The sequence below is a fragment of the Leptosomus discolor genome, chromosome 3 (assembly GCF_034619465.1).
Source record: "Leptosomus discolor isolate bLepDis1 chromosome 3, bLepDis1.hap2, whole genome shotgun sequence".
Taxonomy (NCBI): domain Eukaryota; kingdom Metazoa; phylum Chordata; class Aves; order Leptosomiformes; family Leptosomidae; genus Leptosomus; species Leptosomus discolor.
This window is the reverse complement of record NC_141393.1, coordinates 69439734-69461866: the sequence shown is the minus strand read 5'-3', so window position 1 is coordinate 69461866 and position 22133 is coordinate 69439734. Positions and strand designations below refer to the sequence as shown.

The 22133-nt window shown below is 52.0% G+C and overlaps 1 protein-coding gene across 1 annotated transcript; it reads right to left on the bottom strand.

Annotated features, from left to right (window-relative positions):
• Positions 1–3052: 3052 nt before the first annotated feature.
• On the bottom strand, positions 3053–20748 carry RGSL1 (regulator of G protein signaling like 1). Its single transcript, XM_086463048.1, has 21 exons — positions 20736–20748; positions 19823–19905; positions 19474–19548; positions 19244–19348; positions 18557–18686; positions 17470–17574; positions 16976–17137; positions 15836–16800; positions 15199–15261; positions 13196–13427; positions 12414–12521; positions 11875–11983; positions 10342–10535; positions 9744–9861; positions 9125–9221; positions 8546–8675; positions 7592–7772; positions 6713–6851; positions 5944–6068; positions 5665–5777; positions 3053–3153 (listed from the first exon to the last, which is right to left on the bottom strand). Exons 1-21 carry the CDS (start codon positions 20746–20748, stop codon positions 3053–3055), a joined length of 3348 nt encoding a protein of 1115 aa, XP_086319174.1.
• Positions 20749–22133: the final 1385 nt, after the last annotated feature.

Here is a 22133-nt window from a genome sequence, read left to right as displayed (position 1 = left end):
AACCTTATAAAATACGTAAATGTAACAAGAAGAAAGGTTGACTATGCAATCGTTGACAAGGTGCCGTTAGAAAAAATGCAACCAGGGGAATGCCAGCTCCTCTTGTGTCAATATTTTTATTTTTTCCATTCCTTCCTGCTCGTTTTTACTTGCTTATTGTGTCTTTCTTGTGCCCAGAAGGCAGGAGGACACCCAGAGGTGTGTGTCCAGGTCTCAGCAGCGTGGGAAGCAGGGCTGCTATGGGGAGCACAGTGGTTCTATACCACAGCAGCACGTTTCTGCTCTTGCACAAGCAGACATGAGGCCATGGTCTGGGCTCCTTCAGCTTCTTGGAAAACACCACATTTCTAGCTTGCTTTGACCTTTGCATCTTCTTGCAATGCTTTGCTATTTCGCTAAAGGGCTGTGACTTGGCAGCCTTAAAAGGCTATGGAAAGGCCTTCCTGAAAGCAGAGAGCACTCAAGAAAGTCCAAACCAGAACAATGATTAAATCCATGGAGGCTGTGACTTGTCTCTCTGGGGCAAACAGGCTGCTGGGAAGAATTTCCAGGGAAGGCTTGTGTGGTCTGAAGGGCCATGTCCTGCTTTCCGAGAAGACAGAGGTGCTGGCAGGCTCGTGTCAGAGGAGAGACTCGATCCATGCATGGCATCTGCAAAGCTTATTGCTCACAGATAGTCAGGCCATGGGACGAACACTGGAGAAAACACCAGGTTGCCTGTCCTCCTCACAGGGTCCGGGAGGATGGGTGAGCGCCCAGTGAGAGGCCAGGCAGGATGGAAAACCAGTGTCAAGGACAGCTGGACAGTGTTGCAACTGGGTGGTGTGGCAGTGCCTGATGTTGCAGCCTGGAGATAAAGGTGTCCTGGGGAGCTGGGGACAGAGCCAGCTGCCAGAGTTAGTGCTGCTTGATGTGTTGATGGCTCCCAGCATCAGTGCCCATCTGGGAGGTGCTGCCTGCCTTTGCCTGGTGCAGGCAGGCTTGCAGACCATGCATGGTGCCCAAGGGCATGCTGATTTGGCCCTACACGCTTCATTCCCCTGCTGTCATGCCTGTACATTGTGTATTTGCTGTGCCTCTACCTTTTTCCTTTGCTTCTGCTGGGTGACCCCAGGGGCAGCTGGCCTAACCTGATGTGATGGGATCAGGTGCTCTCCATCCTGCCACTTGTGTACTGAGGACATGCTTGTGTGCACAGGGATGGCCCCAGGTCAATGTGCGTTGTCTGCTGCACTGGAGGGAAAAAGAATGTCCACAGAAGCAGTGGAGTGAAGATCACTCTTAGCTACAGTTTCGCTGTGCTGAGCTTCAGGCACATCTGTGAAACCTTCTAGGGGCCGGGCTCAGCTGGGCTCTGGCTGCAGAGCCTGAAGTGTTAGTGCAAAGCACACAAAAATGCAGCTTGCTTTTGAGGCAAAATCAAGTTACAGCGCAAGGGCGATTTTGAGGAGTTGGTCGCAGTTCAGGTTGTAGGATTGGCATCAGCTTCCTAAGTCCTTCATTTATAGAAATGTTCTTGGACTTTGGGCTTGTTTGGTTTTTCGACCCTCCAGAGGCAAAGTGTTGATAATTACAACTGTTGTCATCTGCCTTAAATGCACCTGTGTTATTCCCAGGATGCAGTCTTAGGATCTGAGGGTTAAAAAATAGCTAAAAGTAGCTCAAAATTATAAAGCTGAGAGCTTGTGAGGGAGCTGTCAGAGGCAAGATAAAGGTCACGGTCTTTTCTGCAGCTTCCTGGTGACTTGGCAAAGCCACTCTGACTCAGCTTCACCTGTGGAAAATTAAGGTCTTTGATATGATTTTGTTACTTTTGCAGTGCTTTGTAAACATACTGGCTTTTAAAAAAACATGCCGAGGCCCTGATGGAAAATCAGAAAGGCTCTGGTGAGACAGGCACCACCTCACCATCCAGGGGCAGCTGAGTATTATTAAACCAGGTGGGCTCTCTTAGCCTGCCTACCCACAGGAGGCATTTAATTTGTGTGGAAAGTGTAGAGGAGTGAGGAGCTGAGACAAGGTTGTAGTCTATAGAGAGCAGAGGAAAGTAAACCCCATCCTTGGTGAGAAGCATGTCTCCCTGTGCGACAGGGCTGGAGCAGGTTCTAGGGTTGGGTTGTATTTGGGGAGCCCCTTCCTTGGGCAAAGTATTTACTGAGACTGCTTTCTGGCTTTAAGCAGATTCTAAATTTCTTGGGAAAGACCTCAAAAGTGGTGGTGTGCTGTGCAGCCAGTGTTATTTATTTACACTGTTACCAGGTTCCAGCTATGGGCAATGCAGTCTTTTACAGGTACATGTGAGGAAGGAGACTGTTATGTGGACAAAGGTATCTCCTCCAGTGGAAACATGTGTCGTGGCATGTCCCTGCCATAGTTGCAGAGGTGTAAGCTGCTGTCCTATGTTACCAGGCAAGCTGGAGAGTGCTGTGAGTTGCTTTATTTTTAGGTTTTACTGCTGATTCAGTGCAAACCATGCAGCGTGTCTGGGCTGCTCAGCTTCCTTGGAGCACATCCCTGTCCTGCTCAGCATGGGCAGTGTGTTGGAAAGTCTGTTCTTCCTCAGAGGTCTTCTTACTTCCCTCAGTGCCTGCAGGGAAGGGAGAGATGTTACATCAGTGGCTGCTGCTGATGGAGGCAGGGTGTGAGCCACTGGGGACAAACAACACAGCGGTGTGCTCCTGGGGGGTTGTTCAGGGCACGGAGAGGTGCAGTAACTGGGGATTTTCTGTGAATGTTTCTGGAGATGGTGGGAGTGACCAGCATCCTGCTCAGACCCACCCAGTTGGCCTTTGAGTTTTAAGCGGAGTTACAGCTCTGCTGCTCCAGGTGCTTGTGCTACTGTGCTTTTGGGGAGGTAGACTGCCTCTACAAGCACCTACACGCTCTGCGGGACAGGAGGAAGACTTTCTGAATGAGTGCCTTTTCTCAAGGCTTTTATCTGAACCTGAGAAAAACAACACGCACAAACTTCCCATCAGGGACCGATGCAGGGAGCCCTAAAGCCCAGCTCCCACCACAGCAGCTGGAGCAGGAATGGTTCTTTCAGCACTGGCTAACCTTTTTGCTCCTCCGGTAGCTCTGTTTTCTTCTGGGGCTGTGGCAGCAGGATCTGGATGCCTTTCAGGAGCGTGAAGACAATGGTGGTGTGATTGTCTGGTGAGGGAGAAGAGATGAAGCGGTACTGTGCAGCAAGCGCTCTGATGGCAAATGAAGGAGGAGAGCAGGATGCGTTGTCCCCTCTGAATCCCTTGGGGCTTGTATGGAGGCCAAGGAAGGGTGGTCGAGCGTATGGGTTACCCAGATCTCCTTGACTGGAAAGCTGTTTGGGGGCTGCAGGGCAGGGGTGGCGTGTCCCACCCTGGGTCTTCTGCAGGGGTGGAGGTTCCCGAGTGGCAGATGGGAGGCTTGCAAGGACATGGTATTTGGAGAGATGGGGGACACGTATGCACAGCTGCCCCCACGCACAGATGTGCGCTCAGCCTTGAGCCCTCACGGGTGGCTTCCCTCAAGAGGAGCTCCGTGCCTCTGCCCGTGCGGTGGGTGCGGGCAGTACGCCCAGCCTCAGCAGGACCGGCCCCTCTGCTCGGTGTAAAGGCACAGACGGTGCCACAGTGACGCCTGGTGATGGGAGATGGATTCACGTCTGGCACCTTCCCAGCCGTGCATGCACCGCATCTGCGCAAAGCAGCAACCCTCAAAACAAGAGAAAAGCAAGGCGTGCGTGATAGGAGGTTTTCTCTGGAATTACAGGTGTTTTCCCTAGCAACTTTAATGCCTTTTAAAGACAACGTAACCAATTTTTCCCAGCTGAGAAGCAAGCTTTTTATCTAAAGGTTAGAAAAGCAAGACCGTTAGATAAAGGTCATTGGTAAAGTGTGATAAGGCACAGAAAAGTACCCAGTGCAAAAGGTATCACAGGCTTTAACGCAGTCTGAAACAGCAGCTATTTTTGGGTTGCACACTGATTTGGTCTGCTCTTCTTTGACAGTCAGGGCTGCCTGCGGGTTGGCAGGCGATGCAGAGCAAGAGCCAGCCTGCGCTGCATCCCGCGGGTACAGCTCTGCCCTACCAAGGCATGATGGCATCTGTCCTTCCTACTCAGCCAGGCTGAACGTGCCAGCCATGCAGGCTACGGCAGGATGAATGAGGCGGGTCTGAGAGATCACACATCTCTTCCCAAGACACACCACCCGAGCTGAGGGGTTTTATCTGCCTGGCTTTGATTATTTGTCCCTGCGAGGTGCTACAAGGAGTTGTGGCTTGGGGACAATTGTCCCAGGGACAATTACTGCAGGATTAATGTCCATGTGAGAAAGATCACAGTCTTTTCTACACATGCCCAGCTGTCTCTCCAGAGCAGTATCTCAGTGCATTCACTCTCTGAGGCTCTGTGTAGTTAAATACAGGCTGTGCCCTTGCAACAGTTTGCACTGATTAAATGTCTCTCCCCACCGGTCTCCTGAAGACCCTGGCAAACACATGTCTTTGTCCCAGATAATACAACAGGTAGCTCCTGTGCAACACGATGCTTCTGGCTTGTCACTAACTGCGAATACATGTGATGGGTTAGGTTTTTTCTGTTTATTTTTCTGGTGGCAATAGGCTTTTGCATTAAAAAAACTACGTTTGAGAATGCCCTAGCAGTGCAGTGAGGCTCTCTAACAAGGTGGAGACTCAAGCTGAACAGTGCACCTTACCCAGGGGAATACCCAAGTGTGGGGTGGTTTGAGCTAACAGACATTTCTTGACAGTCTTGGAGCACACCAGCATGGAAGTTTGTTACCGTAGCTTGACTGTGGAACAGTAGCTCAAGCATCTGCCTGTAGGTATCAGAATCCTGTAACTCTGCTGATTTTTAACCAGAACTTGACAGTGATAAATGATAGGGAGCAGAACACTGGCTTGCTGACACCCACTCGACCATCAAAGCAAGATTAGTGTGTGTCTATTTTGGTTTCCCCTTTAATCAAAAATCAATTAGACAATTTTCAAATGAATATTCAGTCAAGAAGCCAGGTTGTCAGGCAGACTGACAGCACTTAACACCACTTTCTTTGTGTTTTTCAGCTTATTCAGTGTACTGAATCTAAACAAGTGGATGAGGAAGGAAAAATACCTTTCTCTTTCCCCAAAGATGTTCCAGTCGGTGTCACCCCAAATTTTGATGAAGGTTATTCTCCATTGCAGGTGTTCAAAGCATCCTCCATGTAATGCCACTGAGCCTCGTGTTTGGCTGCATGGCTTTTTTCCTTCTCCTGCTCCCATCTGACTTGCAGCCCAAAAGATTAGTTGCTTTATTTCTGTTTTAGGGTGTATGTGAGAGTATTTTTAACTTGGTTATTGAAGTAAACAAGAGTTATGCAACAGCTCTTTGCTCATGAAGTCTCTGCACCCACTTCCCTATTTGCCAAAGAAATTTCTAAAAACCCACTAGGCAATTTTGACTGAATTGGACGGAAAGGAACTATTTCAGAGATGCCTCATTTTCCAACAGGCCTGCACCACGTACATCCTCAAAGATGTGTGAAGCAGCTGTGTGAAGGAAGGAGTCTGGTTCTTAAGGGGAGCCTTGTGGGACACCAAAAACCCAGGTCTGGATATCTCTGCATTGGAAGAACAATCCTGAGGACAAATGTGGAGCAGGCGGACAGGCACTCAGCTTACTTGGACTGTAGATGTCAGGTGATTCGGAGGAGGTTTTCGTACTGGGCAAAGAGATTGGCTCCCCGTCCTTTGTGGAGACCCGAAAGCTCCTCATCACCTTCCAGGTACAGAACCTGTATGAGAAATACTGAAGACAGCAAACCTCCAAGCAGACACCTACAGCTGAACTCCTGAGGAGTGTCTGATCTGCATTTTCATCATGTCAGAGGAACAGGTGGCTGGAGAAGGTGGCTGGCATCCACAGAGCCTGCCCCACCTTGGGAGAGAGGGGATAGGTACCTTCTCCAGAAGTGCATCAGGATGGGGAAGATGATGACCTTGGCCCTGTGGTAGAGGACATGGTTCAGTAGCCCATTGGAAGATAAACTCCAGATTAAATCTCTCTCTTCTTCAGAGATGTTTACCTGGCCGGAGAAGAGACCTTGCTTAACCAAAGCAGTCTGTCCCACTCCTAATGGGCCCTAGAGGAGTATTTATTTCCCTGACCCCACCTTGCATTTCCGAGTCTCTAAGAAGAAATACTTAGTTACATCCTGGCTGACTGTCCCAGATACAAGGGCAGGATCCACCCTGGATTTCTGTGGAAAGCACTGTGCTATGCTTTCCAGAGGGAAGATAGGCAGAGCCATGGCTACTGCAAGGGGAAGAGGTGGGTGCAGTGGGGAAGGGATGATGGTGGCATTGACCTCTGGAGAGTGAAAGGAACAAACTGGTGCTGTGCAGCACCCATCCTCGTACTTCAGCCCTGGCATTTCTCCAGCAGGTAGGGGATTTCACCATCTCCTTGTCCATGAACTTGTTCTCAATCTATCTGGGTCAAGTGCTAACGTGGGTCTGGTCGTGGATCACTTCCCATCCCCTGGAGCCTAGGTGGAGGTCCCAAGCTCCAGAGCATGCTCTGAAGCTTCACAGCATGCTTTGCTGGAGCAGATCCAAACCTCTGCCTGGTTCCCCTTTCCCCACAGCTGCTTGCAGCTGCAATGCAATGGTCTTGAGCAATGAGCAGTCAGCAGCCTTCAGCCTTCCTGGGTGGGTCCCAGCATCTTACCCGCAATTTGGGGGGAATATCAGAGTTCAGGAAGAGTTTGCTGATGATGGCAACCTTCCTTTTGAGAAAGGCAACTTCCTTTTCTGACTGCATGTTGCGAGCTGCCAGAGCTTCAACTGAATCAGCCAGCCTGGAAAACCTGCAAAGGCACATGGGGTCTTGCTCTGAGACAAGTGCTCTGACTGCTAGGCTAGACAAAGACATGTTCTGTCTTAGCTCTGTATTTACTAGGTCAGAAAAAGCAATCCATGAGGTGTGGAACAGTGAAAGGGGTGGGATGAAAAGCCATTTCCCTCTTCTGTTGCCCTCGTGGTCATGGCATTCACCTGGAGTATGTGATGTTTGCCCATCTTCAGGAAACAGGCAAATCAAAACCTGGTCTCATGTATGTGGTGGTGTGCTGACTGCAGGGCAGTTGTGTGTTGGCCATGGCTTGCTCTTACGGGTTTGCCAGGCAACTGGACAAAGTCAATGGAGAAATGCCACAACTGGCACATCAAGAAAGGTGTAGGCAAAATGTTAGCCTGCTTGGGACTATCAAACAAGAAGTACTTCTGGGATACTCAAACAGGAACGCTTAGCTAGGGGACTTTTTCTGACTGAAATTGAGGGTTTGGGGGGCTCCAGGGGCAGGTAACCATGAGCAGATTAGGTGTAGACAGCTATGGGGTGAGACTTTGGTTGCACTGTATGCTGCAGTGTGATGTCCAGATAGTAGCCTTGTATAGAGGTGCTGATAGCAGTTTAAGGGTGGCAGCACAGACCTCAGTGTGTGCTAACGAATCCATGGTCTGGGCTTTATCCCCCGCTGAGAGACGGGCACTACCCCCAGGATGGGAGACTGGTAGTGCCTGAGCACCCGGTGGAAAGAGAACTTACTTGTCAATCTCTAGATAAAAGCGGAGGTCGTTGACGAGAAAGTTGACTGTAACGAGCTGGCTGTTAAACAGGTGACGTTTCACTAGTACCATCTCCTTGTCTGGTGGGGTGCTGGCAGAGGCCGTGTCGGGGTGGAAATTGCTCACGGTACTGCTGCTTTTCATCAAGCTGATGGGCAAGTCTGAGAGAGGGGAAGAGCTGTTGTGTTCTGCTTCTCCCAGCACTGGGTTTGAGGCCAGCTGGGCATCTGATGCTGAGCTATACCCTGCTCCTTCACGTCGCCTGTGCTTCCTTTAGCTGCACACAAGTAATTTGCTGAGGGTCTTTCTGCCTGAGTGGACTACAGCCTTTCTGCAGCCAGGCTCTCCAGGGAATTCAGACCATCCAGTGTGCAGCCTTCCCTCTAGCTTAGTAACCTTCTCCATCCATTCTCCTCTTTGTACCCATGGAGTGCTTATGTTACTGCTTTTCCAGCCTCCTCTCAAATCTGTGTGTGAGCTTTCAGGATCCACATCCTTTGGCATAGCTCAGTTCGCTGTTTCCTTTTGTTTATTTTTTCGCCTGTGCCACCTTAGCTTCATTTACTGCCTCCTGTTTTTGTGGAAGGGATGCAAACTTGCATATACATTATTGCTTGAGAGATGCAATAGCATCATGGGGTGCCTGCATCAGAAATCCAGATATCGCATGAACGTGTATGTGTGCCCATTGCCTGTGTAAAATTCTGGACCTCATCTCCTAGATCCAGCATCTATGTATGCAGATTTCTGCACAGCAATACCTGGCATCCTGAGACACTTGCTTTTCTGGCTTTTTGTACACCTCCAGCAGAGAAAAATAAGCTAGCATACAGGGATGGGAGATAAGCCACACATTTCCTCCATTTATGTCTCTTCCTCAACCCAGGACTGTCTTGGGGAGGGAAGAGAAGGGGTGGCAGGAGTCTAGCCATACTTTCCTCCTCATTTCCTAGTTCCTGATGGAGAAAGACCTCAAACTCCGCACGGCATTTGTCATTGTCCATCTCCCTCCGGAACTTGCAGAGGCTCTTGACGAGGTCACGAATGGCGTGCCAGGCCCACCGCTGCAGAGACACAGCACAGCTCATGTCAGCCAGTAGCACAGTCCTGGGGAGCCAGCCCCGGCTGCAGCAATAGGGTTGCTCTCAGACAGAACCCTCCCGTTTGGACCCAGCACTGTGAGCTGGAGCACCAGAGCCCAGCCTTGGCAGTGAGATTTGTGACCCAACCATCATATTTGCTTTCCGGTATTTTTCAGTTTCACTGGTGGCCACAGGTCATAGTGTGAATCACTTGGCCAGTCCCGGACAAATTTGGTGATGCCTGCATGGAACAGAACTCCAGAGACTGTAAGAGTGAGCCTTTACCTATCAGCTGCTTTTTTGCAGCTCTCCAAATCTGACCCCCCCCCCCCCCTCACCCCATTATGTCAGCACCACTTGACCCGCAGCACCTCCTCTCTTTCTTGCCTGGAAACATCTTCAATCTGCCAGCAGAGAGGGTCCTTCCTTACCAGCTTGTCTGACCTGAAGTTCCTCATCCTGTGCTGCAAATGAAGGTTGGACTTAGGCATATCGGTTGGGGGAAACAGGTCCTGGTACTCTTTAAACCTGCCAGATGGGAGATCAGAGAGAGAGCGAGCATCAAGGGAAGCCAGACACATGCGGAGGGAAATGGTTTGGTGGAAGGGTGACTAAGTGAGGGGAGCAGCTGACAGGTATAGCCCTGGAGCTGGAGTTTCACTGGACTTCTGTTCCTGGAGGAGGCTGGAGAATGGGATGGGGGGGGTGGATCCCCTCCCTTGGGCCCTTCTTGCATGTAGCAGGCTTGGGAGAGTCTGTCCTGCTTATCTGCAGTATGTTTCCTCCTCCAATCCAGCACTGTGCATGCCCAACAGTGATTTGGTCCCCATGGGACAAGCCCTGCCAGCCTTGCACAGGTAAACGCATCAGCAGCTGCAGCAGCAGTTTTGCTGGGCTGAGGGTCTGGCTGGGATTTTGGTGCACTGGCTGATAGTTCATAAGTATGTTTGTAGCAGTTGCTGTCTGTCACCTTGGGGTGGGATGGATGTTGGGAAGGATGTGTTCGCATAACCACTGGGCTTAAGGAAACAGCTTGACCCAGGTGCTCACCATCGTTTTTCCATTGCTTTCTGGACAAAGATCTGTGCTGTCATCAACATGAAGGGGCTCACTGCTTTGGCATCATTTATTTCTTTGATGATAGAAGCGTCGCAGTGCAGCTGCTCCTCTGGAAGAGAAGTGTGGTCACTGCTTGCCCCTGCCAGCCTCCCCTGAGCCACCAGGACATCTCTTCCTACCCTCACATCTGCAAGTGGCACCCTGTCCCACCTCGGCCTGCCCTGTCTGCTGTTTGCTGAATTCGGTTGTCTCATCCCTTTTCCTTTCTATACTGTGCTAATTGCACACTTTGGGAGTGAAACTGTGACTCCAAGAGCGTCAAAAGGAGACAAGATAGGGAAAAGCTATTTCTGCCACTGCAGGAATTGCATGTTGTAGGCCTTTGTCAGTAGATCCCGCCAAAGAAGTAGACAACCTTCCTAGAAATGTAAGTGGCAGTGGAAGACCTCAGCAAATAAATGCTCCACTGGATGGGAAAGGAAAACTGGCAGGTCCCTGCAAGAGGATCTAAAATCTGCAACCAGTATCCATCTCAGGGAAGAGGCTTTCATCGTGAATGGAGTAAAGTGCAGGGTGAGAGCACACCTACCAGCTGGGATTTCAGCACAGAAATAATTTCTGACAATGCTGTTAATGAGGAAGCTTTTCCTCTTGGGGTTGGTCTCTGTGACTAGCTTCTCCACAGCTATCCAGAAACGCAGCGGTTTATCTGCATTGCGCTCCTCGAGGAATTGCTTGAAGAACTGCAGGTGGGCAGGGTCATGCAGTACTTTCACAAAGTGCCTGTAGACGAAGAGACACCAGGAGATGTGATCTCTGTACCACCAGTGACCTGGAAAACAGCCAGGACCTCTGTACTTGCTTCTCCAACACGTGAGACACCCCTGAAGAAGAGCTAGAAACATGTGGATGAGTGGTGCATGGGATCTGTGAAGAAAATGGGCCAGTAAAGGTACTGGTGGAGCATAGCTTCCCTTGTCTGTCTTGTCCATAGAATCATAGAATCGTTTAGGTCGGAAAAGGCCTTAAAGGTCACCCTTCACCCAGCTGTTGAGAATCTAGGGGGGATTCTCCTGACAAGCTGTTTCTTTTTTGCCATAGGTGCACGTGCCCAACAGTTTTGCTGCCGTGTATCCAAAGGAGCTGGTCTCGGCCTGAAGAGTCACCCAGGGAGTCATGGCGAAGGCAGGGCTTTGGGTCTGTGAGGGAGACCTCAGAACCTGCAAATGGACTGGGCAGCCCTGCAGAGACCAGGGGAGGGAGACAGGTAAGGCACCTGGAAGGACTAGGAGGAGGAGAAGGTTGTGCTCTAATCTGGCACTTTCTGAGAATAAACAATAATTTGCCACTGGATGGCAGAGAGCTTCATGCATTTGGCCATAGAGAGGGTTTTCTGGAGTGGAAAACCCTTGCCACTTGCAGCTGGTAGATCAGGAGATAATTGATAGATGTAAAGCCAGAGGATAGCTACATTAAAAGATTCAGCAGAGCTTTGGAAAACCAGAGCTGGGAGAGGTCTAGGATTTTGGGTCATTTATGAGGTTAGCAAGCTCTTATTTGAAGATCAGTGGACTGGGTGAATTACTTTCTTTGTTTAAGTGTGGCTCCCAAGACTGACTTTTGCAACAAACAATAAGAGCGGCTCCTCCTCAGGACTTGTACCCTGGTTACCATTCATAGACCAATGTGGAGCTGTACAGACTCATGTCTGGAGTATTTCCAGGAGGTGAGAATTAAGCCACGTGGACATTCACATGGTCAGCGAGTACAGAGATTTAACTGTGGTCACAGGGTGATTTTAAGTGATTTTTCTGGGAATCTGAGAGCTGTCCAGCTGTAGTACAGATGGCATGCCAGGGAGTGATTGTGGATGAAGTGCATGAGACATGCACAAGATGCGAGGAATAAATCTGAGCTCTGGGACTGCAGTGTGTTGAAACATTTTTCTCCTTTCCCCAGTAACTGCAGTTCAGACCCACAGACCACCCGTGTCTACATCTGAGAGGGTCCAATGATGAAGCAGGGAGCAGTGGCACTACAGGGAAGCACTGGGAAAAATTTGCTTCCTGAAAGAGTGGAAGTAGCAAAAATCAGCAAAACCCTGTGCTGCAAGGTGCCAGACCTGGGTCTTCTAGATGGCTTCTCTACTGCAACAGTGGTAGACTTTGTCACGCTTGATTTGTTTTTTCTCACAGGAACAGCACTCTTCTTTCTGTTCTCCGGTTCAACAGCTGTGGGGATAGAACAGGGTTGGCCCCTTTCTCAGGGGTCAGAGCCTGCTCACAGGTGTCCTCAAGAAAAAGGACCCCAAAGAAAGCCAAACTGTCCCCAGAGCCACCATGCTGATGTCTGCACAGTGAGCCTGGCTCAGGAAACACTGAGTGCTGTGGGAACTCTTTGTGTCTGCATGATTTGACCTCCTTGGCATCTGCTTCAGAGAAGCCCTCCCACTCCCACCCTCTCTGGCTGGATTAAGACCCCAAACCAGATGCCTTTTGAAGGTGGCTAGGCCTCTCTCTCCTGGAGATGTTCTACTGGGTGATGGGATGCAAGCAGGGAAGGCCTCTGCTTGTCCAGTCCCCTAAGGGTATACTGGAGCACCTCCAAGGGCGTGAAAGTTGGGGGCCCACCCTGCTTCTAGCCTGCTCAGACTGGACTCACCAAATGATGGGCTTTTAAGATGCAGGAGCTCCTTTTCCTTGCTTGGGCTACCGACAGCCAGTGAGGGTTTCTGAACAGCCAGCACATTGGACATAATCTTCTGGGAGCCTGCATCAGATAGAGAAGCCAGGACAGATCCAATGTTCATTCCTCCTGGCTATGACAGCCCTTCAGCACTTGCTCTGAGTACTGTAACGTGACTGCTGTTCACCTTTCCTTTACCCTTCTCTGTCCTCTTCCCACGACCTACCTGTGACACTGCAATTCTCAGGTATGACTGCGGCCCCACAAGCTACCTAAGGTTAACAGGTGACTGCTGTCACTCTCAATGTACCAGCAAGTGCCCAGAAACTTGATGTCATTCTCAAAAGACGATGTGAGAAGACAAAGCTGAGGTTTTACACCAGCATGGCCAGTCTCAGCGTCCACACGAGAAAGTCAAGATGTGGAAGGGGGGGGTGACAGTAGATGTTGCTGGCTTTGAGTTTCAGTCACTTTGCTGTAGCAAAGTCCAGTGGCCCAGGCCAGTGCAGGGATGTGGCATTTGGTGCCTCTGGTACTGGCAGGAGGGAATTTGGCCCATGAGTCACTGCCAACGACTGGAGTACAGCTCATGGCTCCCAGATATCCTGGCACAAGCCATGATGTCCATGAGCTGTCAGCAATACAGCAATGCACCAAAGCCTGTGTGTTAGGAGCAGTGGTCACTATGGATGCACAAAATGTGCTATATCAGCCTAAGCCAACATGAGCCCTGTCAGAAATTTGGAACCTCCTCTTACCGGTCCTGCACAGGAGAATTTCCACCTCTGTCTGGATGGAGCCCCCTTTCCGGAGGTCCCGAGTAGCAACTAATCGCCAGTGCTCAGAGGAGAGACCTTCCAAGTTCCTCCTGCCATGCAAGGCCTGGGCCAGCTTCAAGGACTCGTTTATTCGCTGGGACAGGAGGAAACATTCATCTTTCCCAACAGCATGGCCTTGCATCTCGGGCATCAGGACATCGCTCTGTGGAGACTACAGTGAGAAGAGCAGAGCTCAATTGTACAGAGCACAGACCCCATCTGTGGAGCTGCTCCCGCACTATGCCTGATGGGCTAGCTGCATGTCCGTGCCTTAGAGTACAAACCTATCGAAGTTAGAGCTCTGCTTTAGCTCTAAACTGTCTGGAAGAAATCTATGTGAGCACAAAGCTTGGCATAGACCTTAAACCTACCTGTGCACCTGCTTAAAGCTGGCTCACATCTGCCTGCAGCTGGGACATACTGGGAACATGCAGCAGGTCCTCCTGGTAGTCCAGACAACAGCTTGCCAGCAAAGGCAGCAGCTTTCCTGAAGAGGTCAACATTCACCCAGGAGGGCTGAAAACAACCCTGAAGGTGTCTACCCCAGCAGACAGGCAACCCCGTGTGCCTTTTCAGTTGGCTGCTATCCCCGGGACTGTCTCTGGCCAGTGCCCTGGGGGTATGTCCCTCACCCCCCAACTGAGACCCTCCTGCGGGTTATGGCCCTCCCCACCGGCAAGCAGTTTGCACGACTCTCCAAGCAGCAGCGTCAGAGTGGCTGGTTCCTGACCGAGATACATGCTGCTGAGAGCAAGCACCAAAAATAACCCTGCCAACGCCCTGAGCAGTTCCCCTGACATCAGTGCTGGGAGACCCGGGAGGAATTTGGCTTAGGGGATGGTGCCTGCGGAGAGCATGCCTTGACACCTGCTGAAGTGCTAATTGCACTCCCAGACCAGGTCTGTGCTCTGAGGGGTAATTTCATTGACAGGAGACGCTTAAAAACCTGGGTAGCTAATTAACTTACAGCTAAGACCATTTAATGAATCAGGGTCAGGAGCTGCCAGCTGACTTTTCCAAAATGCTCAGCTCTTGCTGACTGAGATACTGCCATCTCTGTGAGCCAGGTCTTTGGGGGCACTAGTCCTGACAGCCTCTCCTTAACATTTCCAGGATCAGCTGCTGATTCCACATTGCAGTTTAGGGAAAAGCCCAATGGTTGGTTTGAAGAACACTGCAATGAGCAAAATGGCCTGCATAGGTTGTGCAGGGCCCCAAGCAGGTGGGATGTTCAGAGGTTTCTGTCTGCGAGGAGGTTTCCTAGTGTAAGGCTAGCATTTAGGGTGTTAATAAACATGAGGTATTAGTGGGATTTCTGCTGACAGGAGGGCCAATAGTCCGGGAAGATGACTGCTTGTGTGACTCCACTTTCTTAAATCATCCTTTTACACAGTGGAAAAAAATATGTGGAAAATTTGAGTGCGGTTGAATCATAGGCTGAAAGGCTGCACACTCTCTTCCCCCAGTGTGTTGGCCAGGTGCTCGTGCTGGGATAGGGACATACGCATGTGTGTCTGCACATGAGTCACATTAACAGCAATATTCGCTGTGGGCCAGGAAAAAAGAAGTGTTTTGCCCATGAAGCAGTTACCCAGGGCACTGTCTGCTGCTGGCCACACCCCTGCCAACCCTGGAAGACTGCTCCCTGTTTTGGGCTAGGTCATGGCCTGTCTCAGCAGAGCTCTGGCAGGGCATGCCTGTAGCGCTGCTGACCAACAGGATGTTGTGGAGGAAGAACTGCGGATTGTTGCTCCGGGCAGCTGAGGCAGGGAAGGCTCTGCCACATCCCCCTGCAGCAGCACTGACTGGGGGACACCATGCAATGCTGGACCACTGCAGCTAATGCTGGGCTTCTCCTCCCTCCCTCTCTCCAACTTTTCACATCCCCCTTGGTGCCTGCACACCTCACAAGGGTGCCCGTGTCCCCTGTGCATCCCCTTTACCATAAACTGGAAGAATGTCCTGTCATCATCAGCCAGAAATTCCTCATAGAAGCTGCAGAGCACCTGAGGAGGAGCAAAGGTAGGTTGTCTTCAGTCAATGCTCCAGCAGCAACTGCCACCCCCCAGACCTGTTGTACCCTGAGGTCGCAGTGGTGACGCTGTGGGCAGGTTACACCTCACTGAGACACCCAGGACAGGTCTGCCAGGAGATGTACACCCAGGTTACTCCATTGGCCTGCTCAGAGGCTGTCCAAAAGGGCTTGGGTTGTAAATGTGTTTTACTCATGTTTGCTGGAACCAGTGATCCAGATGCAAAAGGATGGCCACTGCCCTGCCATCCCTTGGCCCTTGGCATATGCATCTTACAACTGAGGTCACCAGCTGCTAAATGACTGCTCACCTCTGCTCCACTGCCCAGCAAACCAGTAAGGATAGTATCCACTGACCTGGTGCATCTTGGTCACTGTTTCCAGTGCAAGGTGGCTTGCAACTGTAAGTTCTTCCCTTCCTAATCTCTTTTCATTTTAATTTTCCAAACACCTCTCTTCTTAAACATGCCCGCAGCCCTCATACCAGCCTAGGGGTGCCAATGCCAGCTGTACCTCCCAGCCTGACCACTGCCAGTACCACTCTGTACCTTGCAAATCTCCTTCTGGGCTCTGAATATCCAGGGGGAGAATTCTCCAGACATCAGATGGTTCTGCAAGCTCCTGAGAGTCCTGGTCTCCAATGGAAGCTGCAGAACGGTGCCCTCCTCCAGGTAGGTCTTGCATATCTTCTCGCCAATCAAATGACGCAGGAAGAAACTGTTTTCTCTGCTGGGGTCCAGCACCACGGGCAGAAATTCCTCCAGGTCATGCCACAGGTCCAGGACAAGAGTCTCCATGGGCCGGTTCTGGCACTTCAAGAAGTCCCTGAAGGGCTGTCCCGCACAGGTCTCAGCGCTAAGGGCCCAGGGAAGGAAACTCAAGGTCTCGACTGGCTTTTTCAGGGACGGCAGCTGGACAAGGGGTGCAGAGGAACACAGGTTAGAGAGGACTTTCTCTTCACAGAGGTCTTTCAGATGATGGACCTGCTCTGCATTTGGTCTAGGTCTTTTGGTAGAGGTTGCTCCTCCTTTGTCTCCAAAGGCAGCGTTTGCAGGATGCTCTGACTGCTGAGGAATCAATCCCAAAGCATCCTTATCCAGACGTGATTCCTTTGTGCTCCCAGCTGGCCCTGGCTGCCTTTCTGGTTGCACCTGGAAACTTGGCATCTTCAGTTCTTGGGTGTTTCTTCCCTCCTTGACCAGAGTCCAGATCTCTGCTTTGGCCTTCCTGCTGCAGTAGGGCCCTGACAAACCCTGGCTCTTTTTAACATGCATCATGAAGAGATTCTCTGAAAAGCCTGAGGGCTCCTGTGAGTTGGCCCATAATAAACGCTCCTGATACTCCTTCAGCAAAGGCCAGCACGATTTCTCTTTTGCCATGCTCATCTTGCAGTGGATGAAGAATTTAGGAAGCCAGTAACTCTGAATCATACAAAGGGCTCGTTCCTGCATCTTTCTCAGGATCTCCCTCCTGGTGCTGATGGGCTGAACATGCCTGGCTTTCGGCAGTGACCCTGAAAAGGATGTAGGGGATTATGATGCGGGGGCTGGCTCCATCCAGACCTGTTTGTGCCAGAGGAGTTCCCCAGCCAAGCAAAGCTGGTGATGGAATCCCATCTTCCTGGGAGCATCCAGAAAGTCCAGCTCTCTGGAAGGGCACCACTCATCCCCAGTTCCCATGTTTCTTACCAACAATGGTCCTGCAGAGAGTGACAATGGTGGAGCCTTCACGCAGGTGAGTGGCTTTCAGCCTGTGAAGCAAGGACAGGTAGAGGTCCCTCTGCCTCGCGTCCGACTCGTCAAGCCCCAGGAGCCTTTCGGTGGTGAGCCAGAAGCTGGTCAGTTCTTCCCCTATGGATCAGACAAGGGACAGAAGTTGGAGTGAGTCCCTGAAAGCCCCCTGATGAGCAAAGCAGCCTGTGTTTTTTAAAAAAGAAAGAAGGAAAGACGTCCTGGATGAACTGAGGGAACAGTGTAGAGAAGAGCCGGGGTTATGCATCTTCCCAGTGTGCAGTGCCCACGCTGGGGCTCTGCTGCTGGCTCATCTTCCAAAGCCATGTCTGTGATCATGATATCTACTGTCCCACCAGTGCTTACCCATGCCCCCAGCTCTGCGCCAGTGTCCCACTGGGCAGCTGGCCTGCAGCTGGCTGAGAAGGGGCTGTGGAGCGCCCTGTGCCCACCTGTCATTCCTTGGACAAAGGCCCGAAAGTGCCACATGCCCTGGCTCCCGCTGATGCACTTCTCCAGCAGCCACCGGTCAGCGCTTTGCCAGTTCAGCAGTTTTGCTGTCAGAGAGAGAGTACGGAGCATGGCATCGGGGGATGCATGCAGGAGCAGCCCCCAAGAAAGCCCTCCAGACCCCATCAGCATCCCCAACAGAGGCTGCCAGAGGGCAGCAGTGCTGTGATCCAGGAGACCAGCAAATCACACTGAAATGGGAGTTTTGGACAGGATTGTGGGATGCATGTGTGTTGTTTGCATGGATGCAGTACAACCCACTTATGTCATGACAGTCTGCCCAGCTATTGTGTCTCTTCCCCTTGCAAATGTCCATTATTTTTCCTGCGTTTGGGGCTTGCCCTCAGTTTCCTTCAGCTTGATGTAAATCCTGACTGGAGAAGAAGCAGCAATGCATTCAGAAATGGCACTGGAGCAAGCCTCAATGAATTGCTTATTTTTCTGAAATGAAAATCTGAATCCCTGCTGCCATAGCTTTCTTTCCAGTGGCTTTCCCTTGCATTGACATGCAGGCTGACAAAGCAGTTGGCTGGGCTGAGATGGCTCATTTTAGGGGAAAACTGAGCACAATTCAGATTTGCTGCTGGTAGGACAGACCATGGCATAGGCCTATTTTCCCAGCGTAGGATGTGTCAGACAAGCAGCATATTGCAATACAGTGCAAGGGCTCTGGGCACCCTTCATAGCAGCAAACCTGAAACACCAGGACCCCAGTTTCCTATGCCCGAGGTTGCTCTTCAGCCCCGCTCCACCCATGAACTGCGTGGTAAACCCTGCTAAGCAGCTATTCAGCTCAACTCCACAAAGGCAGTGAGCCTGTACGAACAAGGCTGTGGGGCAAAGCCCTGCTCATCTCATGGAAACCCTGGGATCTGCTACATCCCTAAAAACGGGATGTGCAATGCCTTTTTAACCCGAAGCAGAGGCACGACCCGCTGGGCAGGCACCAGGCAGTGACAGCCCCGGCAAGAGGAAGCCCTGCTGCAGTGGCGAAGCCGCTCTGATTTCCTCCGTGCCACGATGACTCACCTGCTTCCCCCGACCGAATGAAGCCCAGGAGCTTCTGGCAGAGGACGAGATTGAGGCACAGGCTGGATTTGCAGAAGTGAGGCAGGCGGTGCTTTTCCAGCCAAGCCAGTAAAGCCGGGGGGCTGGGATCCTGCGTTGCAAACCCCACGCCCAAGGAGAGGATTAGGCCGTGAGCAAGGAGCCGTCTCTTGCCTGGGGATTAGGGTGAGTAACGGGCCCTTGCTATGGGGGAAGGAGGCAGGGAAGGCACCCTGTTGCTAGACGGCGATGCAAGCCATCCCCATACTGAGAAAGAAAGGGGGTCACTTGAGCTATAGCCCCTGCCTGCATCCCCGCGAGCTCTGCCTGCAAACCTGGGAGACCCAGCAATGCATGGCTGCCTGCAAGGCTGCCTCTCCTCACAGCCTGCCTGCTCTGCTCTCCCGGAGCCCACGCAGGAAGGCACAGCAGCTTTCCAGCAGCACCGAGGAGCAGGTTCCCTTTTGCTGTGGGATCCGAACACCGCAAACGACGCTCATGGCTGTGGGGAAGGGGGGTGCCTGTGGGGAGGGCTGAGCCAGTTTGAGGATCACTAGGACTTCACTCCTGGTGAATTCAGGAGGAATACAGGACACAAGGGGCTGACATTCGTGTCCTCCTTCTCTACCACCACACATGCTCTCCTTAAGTCCAGCTGTTGATGTTTACTGAGGGCTGCATGGACCCCATAAGCTGCACCAGGACTTTAAATGGCTTATGCTCCTCCCGGGGCTTAAAAGCAAAATGACGCCTGGGTTTGAAATAATCCACCAGCTGCATGAATAGGAGAGCCAGAGAGTGGCATTGGCAATGAGACACCATCTCCTTCCCTCCCCTGCCCTGTGCCCTTCCTTCCTCCTCCTCACCCTCCTCCCTCCTTGTGAGGGGCATTTTCTCACCAGGTAGCTCGTCAGCTCTGGCCAGAATTCCCACCGGCCCGTGCTGCTGATGTAAATGGGTGTCTGGCCAAAAACCTGTATCAAAAGGAAGTGTGAGAGCTGAAAGAGATGGAGGGTGGCAGGGGAGCCCAGAGCCCAGCTGTTCCAGTCAGTCTTTACTATGGAGAAGGGCATTGTCTTCCCTTTCAGACACCTATCTCCAAGCTGAGGTTCTCAGGTTTCCCTCATTTTCCAGCCTGTGTGTGGTGTATTCCCAGTCTTCCTGGGGCCTCTAACACCACAGAAGCTGAAAGTTCACCTGAGAAGAGCTCAGAAAGGTCTGAGGCTTTATGGTGCAGAGTGGACTTACGGGAAGATTCAGAAATGTGTTGAAAAAGTTGACAAAAACATCATCTCTCAGCAGAAGTCCCATGTCCGTGGAGGCTATGATTGCTACAAGGAGAAGAGAAAGTTACCTAGGATTTGTGTTGCCAAGTGTGATATAAGTGTGAACCAAAGGGGTTAGTTTTGGACAGCTCTAGAGGATATGAGGTATGGGCTTGTCCTGTGCACACACAGGAGGGTTTGGATCTGGGACAGTCCATGAAATTTGGGTCCCAGTGTACCCATGTGTTCTGGGTGGATGGCACCAGGTTCAGCTGCACGCAGGAGCTAGAAAGGCAGTTTCCTAAATAGCAAAGGTACATGGTTCATGGAGGCTGGGCAGAAATGCAGTGGCATCTGTTGGGCAGGAGAAGAGAGATGCTGTGGCTGGAGGGGACAAGCTGTGTTCCTCCACCTTACCCAGACAGCAGGCATAACCCTGCTATCACGGAGAGGAAGCGTGTGCTGTGCTCTGGTGCTGCTGCTGCAGCCCCACTGCCTTGGTGCCCTCTGAGTCCTCTCGCTCAGGTTCTGGCAGCAAACTCCCCCAAATTAGCAGGTACCATCAGGCTGGGGGCAGGCTGTGACTCTGGGTAGAGTGACAATCACTGCAGACCCCCACCCCATCCACCCAGGACATCAAGGCAGCGTGCCAGTAGTGCCCAACACCTCCCACTATCCTGTGAAGTTTTAGTCCTGTCTGAAAGATGTGGATGCAAGGGAGTGGGCTGCCATCAGCCTACTGATGGGTGGATGCCCTTGGAAATGTCCCTATGCCTGAAGGCACAGCTGTGTCACAGGGAGGACCCACATTTCAGAAGCCTAACGCTGCTTTTTTCCCCTCTGTCCTCTTTGGGGTGTGCTTAGAGGGGCTGAAACCTCCAGCCAAGGGAACTCACCAGCGGCCGTCATGCTGCCGTGTCCCGGGGCTGCGTTCTGGAGCGCCACGCTGCCTGTGACACACTTGTCCCGGCGCGTTCTCCGGGGGGGCTGCCGGGCCCTCGGGGCCCGCAGGGCTCTCGGCACCTCCCTGCGGCGGGGGCAGGCAGGCAGGCAGCGGTGGGGCAGGGCAGCTGCCCGCCCCCCGCAGGCTCCCCAGGAGCGGGGCCACCTCACGAGGTGGCGCTCTCAAACCAGGAATGTGAAGCTGTCCCCAGCAGCAACAGGGCTCTGCATCGCAGCAACGGGATTGTGACTCCACGGCAGCAATTAGTAGAGGGACGGCTCGTAATTAATTGTGGGGCTGGTGCTGGGGATCCCAGGTGACAGTCCTGGGCTACTGGCACCGGCTTGCTCCGTCACCCTGAGCAAGTGAGCTCACTTCTTTGTACATCGCTGTGCTGCCCTGTGCAAGGGGGGTAACTGCTGCTATACCAGGAGGGACATGACAGAGACTCGTGAAAGCATGTAAGAGATCACACCTGAACTGTCCGTGCACACACGTGTGCCCTGGGCAGGTCACGTCCTGCCACGCTGGAAGGCACTGGCCATGCTGCATTAGTTCAAACGGGTTTAACAGTGGTGGGTGGTGTCCACATCCTCACGGTGCACCTGGGATACGCATCCTCACGGTGACAACAAAGGGATGTTGTCCTTTTGGGTGATGCTTTGCTTTTGGGAGGCAGGGGCGAGGGCTGGCTTGTACCCTGCTGCAGGACGGCATGGCAGTGCTTGCCCTGTGTTGGCTTCTCTGCGGGGATGGCTGCGGGGATGGGGCTGAGCACCCTCCCTTGGGGAGGCACACTCACCTGCCTTGGGTCACAGCCCGGGCACATCAGCTGGTCACTATGCTAAAACCCAAACTGACATGGGGAAAGGGCAGCCATGAGCCACAAAATATCTGCTTGTTCCAGTGGTGCCAGGCAGAGCTGCTGGAAGGAGTTATGGGACACCCTGGGGAGGAGTAGCTCCAATCACAAATTCATAAAGATTTGTGCTGCTAAGCCCAAGAGATGAGAAGGAGGGGTTAGGGATGAGCTGCTGTGGTGGCCATCTCACACATGAAAGACTCAAAAGTCCTCAGAGAAAGGCTGTGACTGTAAAGAAAATACATTTTTTAGTTGGCAACTGAGCAGATGCCCAGTGAGCTCCTCAGAGGCTGATGTAGCTCTGCTGGTGCCCATCTAGCTCTGGGCTGACCTCAGTGGGACTGTGCTGGTTTCCTCTGGGAAAGGACCAAGGTTGTGAGCAGGAATAGGCCAACACGGCTACTGTGGGAGTGCACAGGGCTATTTCCACGGAGTCTCTACCCAAGAGGAGACCCCAAGAGGTCTGGCAGGATGGAGCTCTGCTCAGCC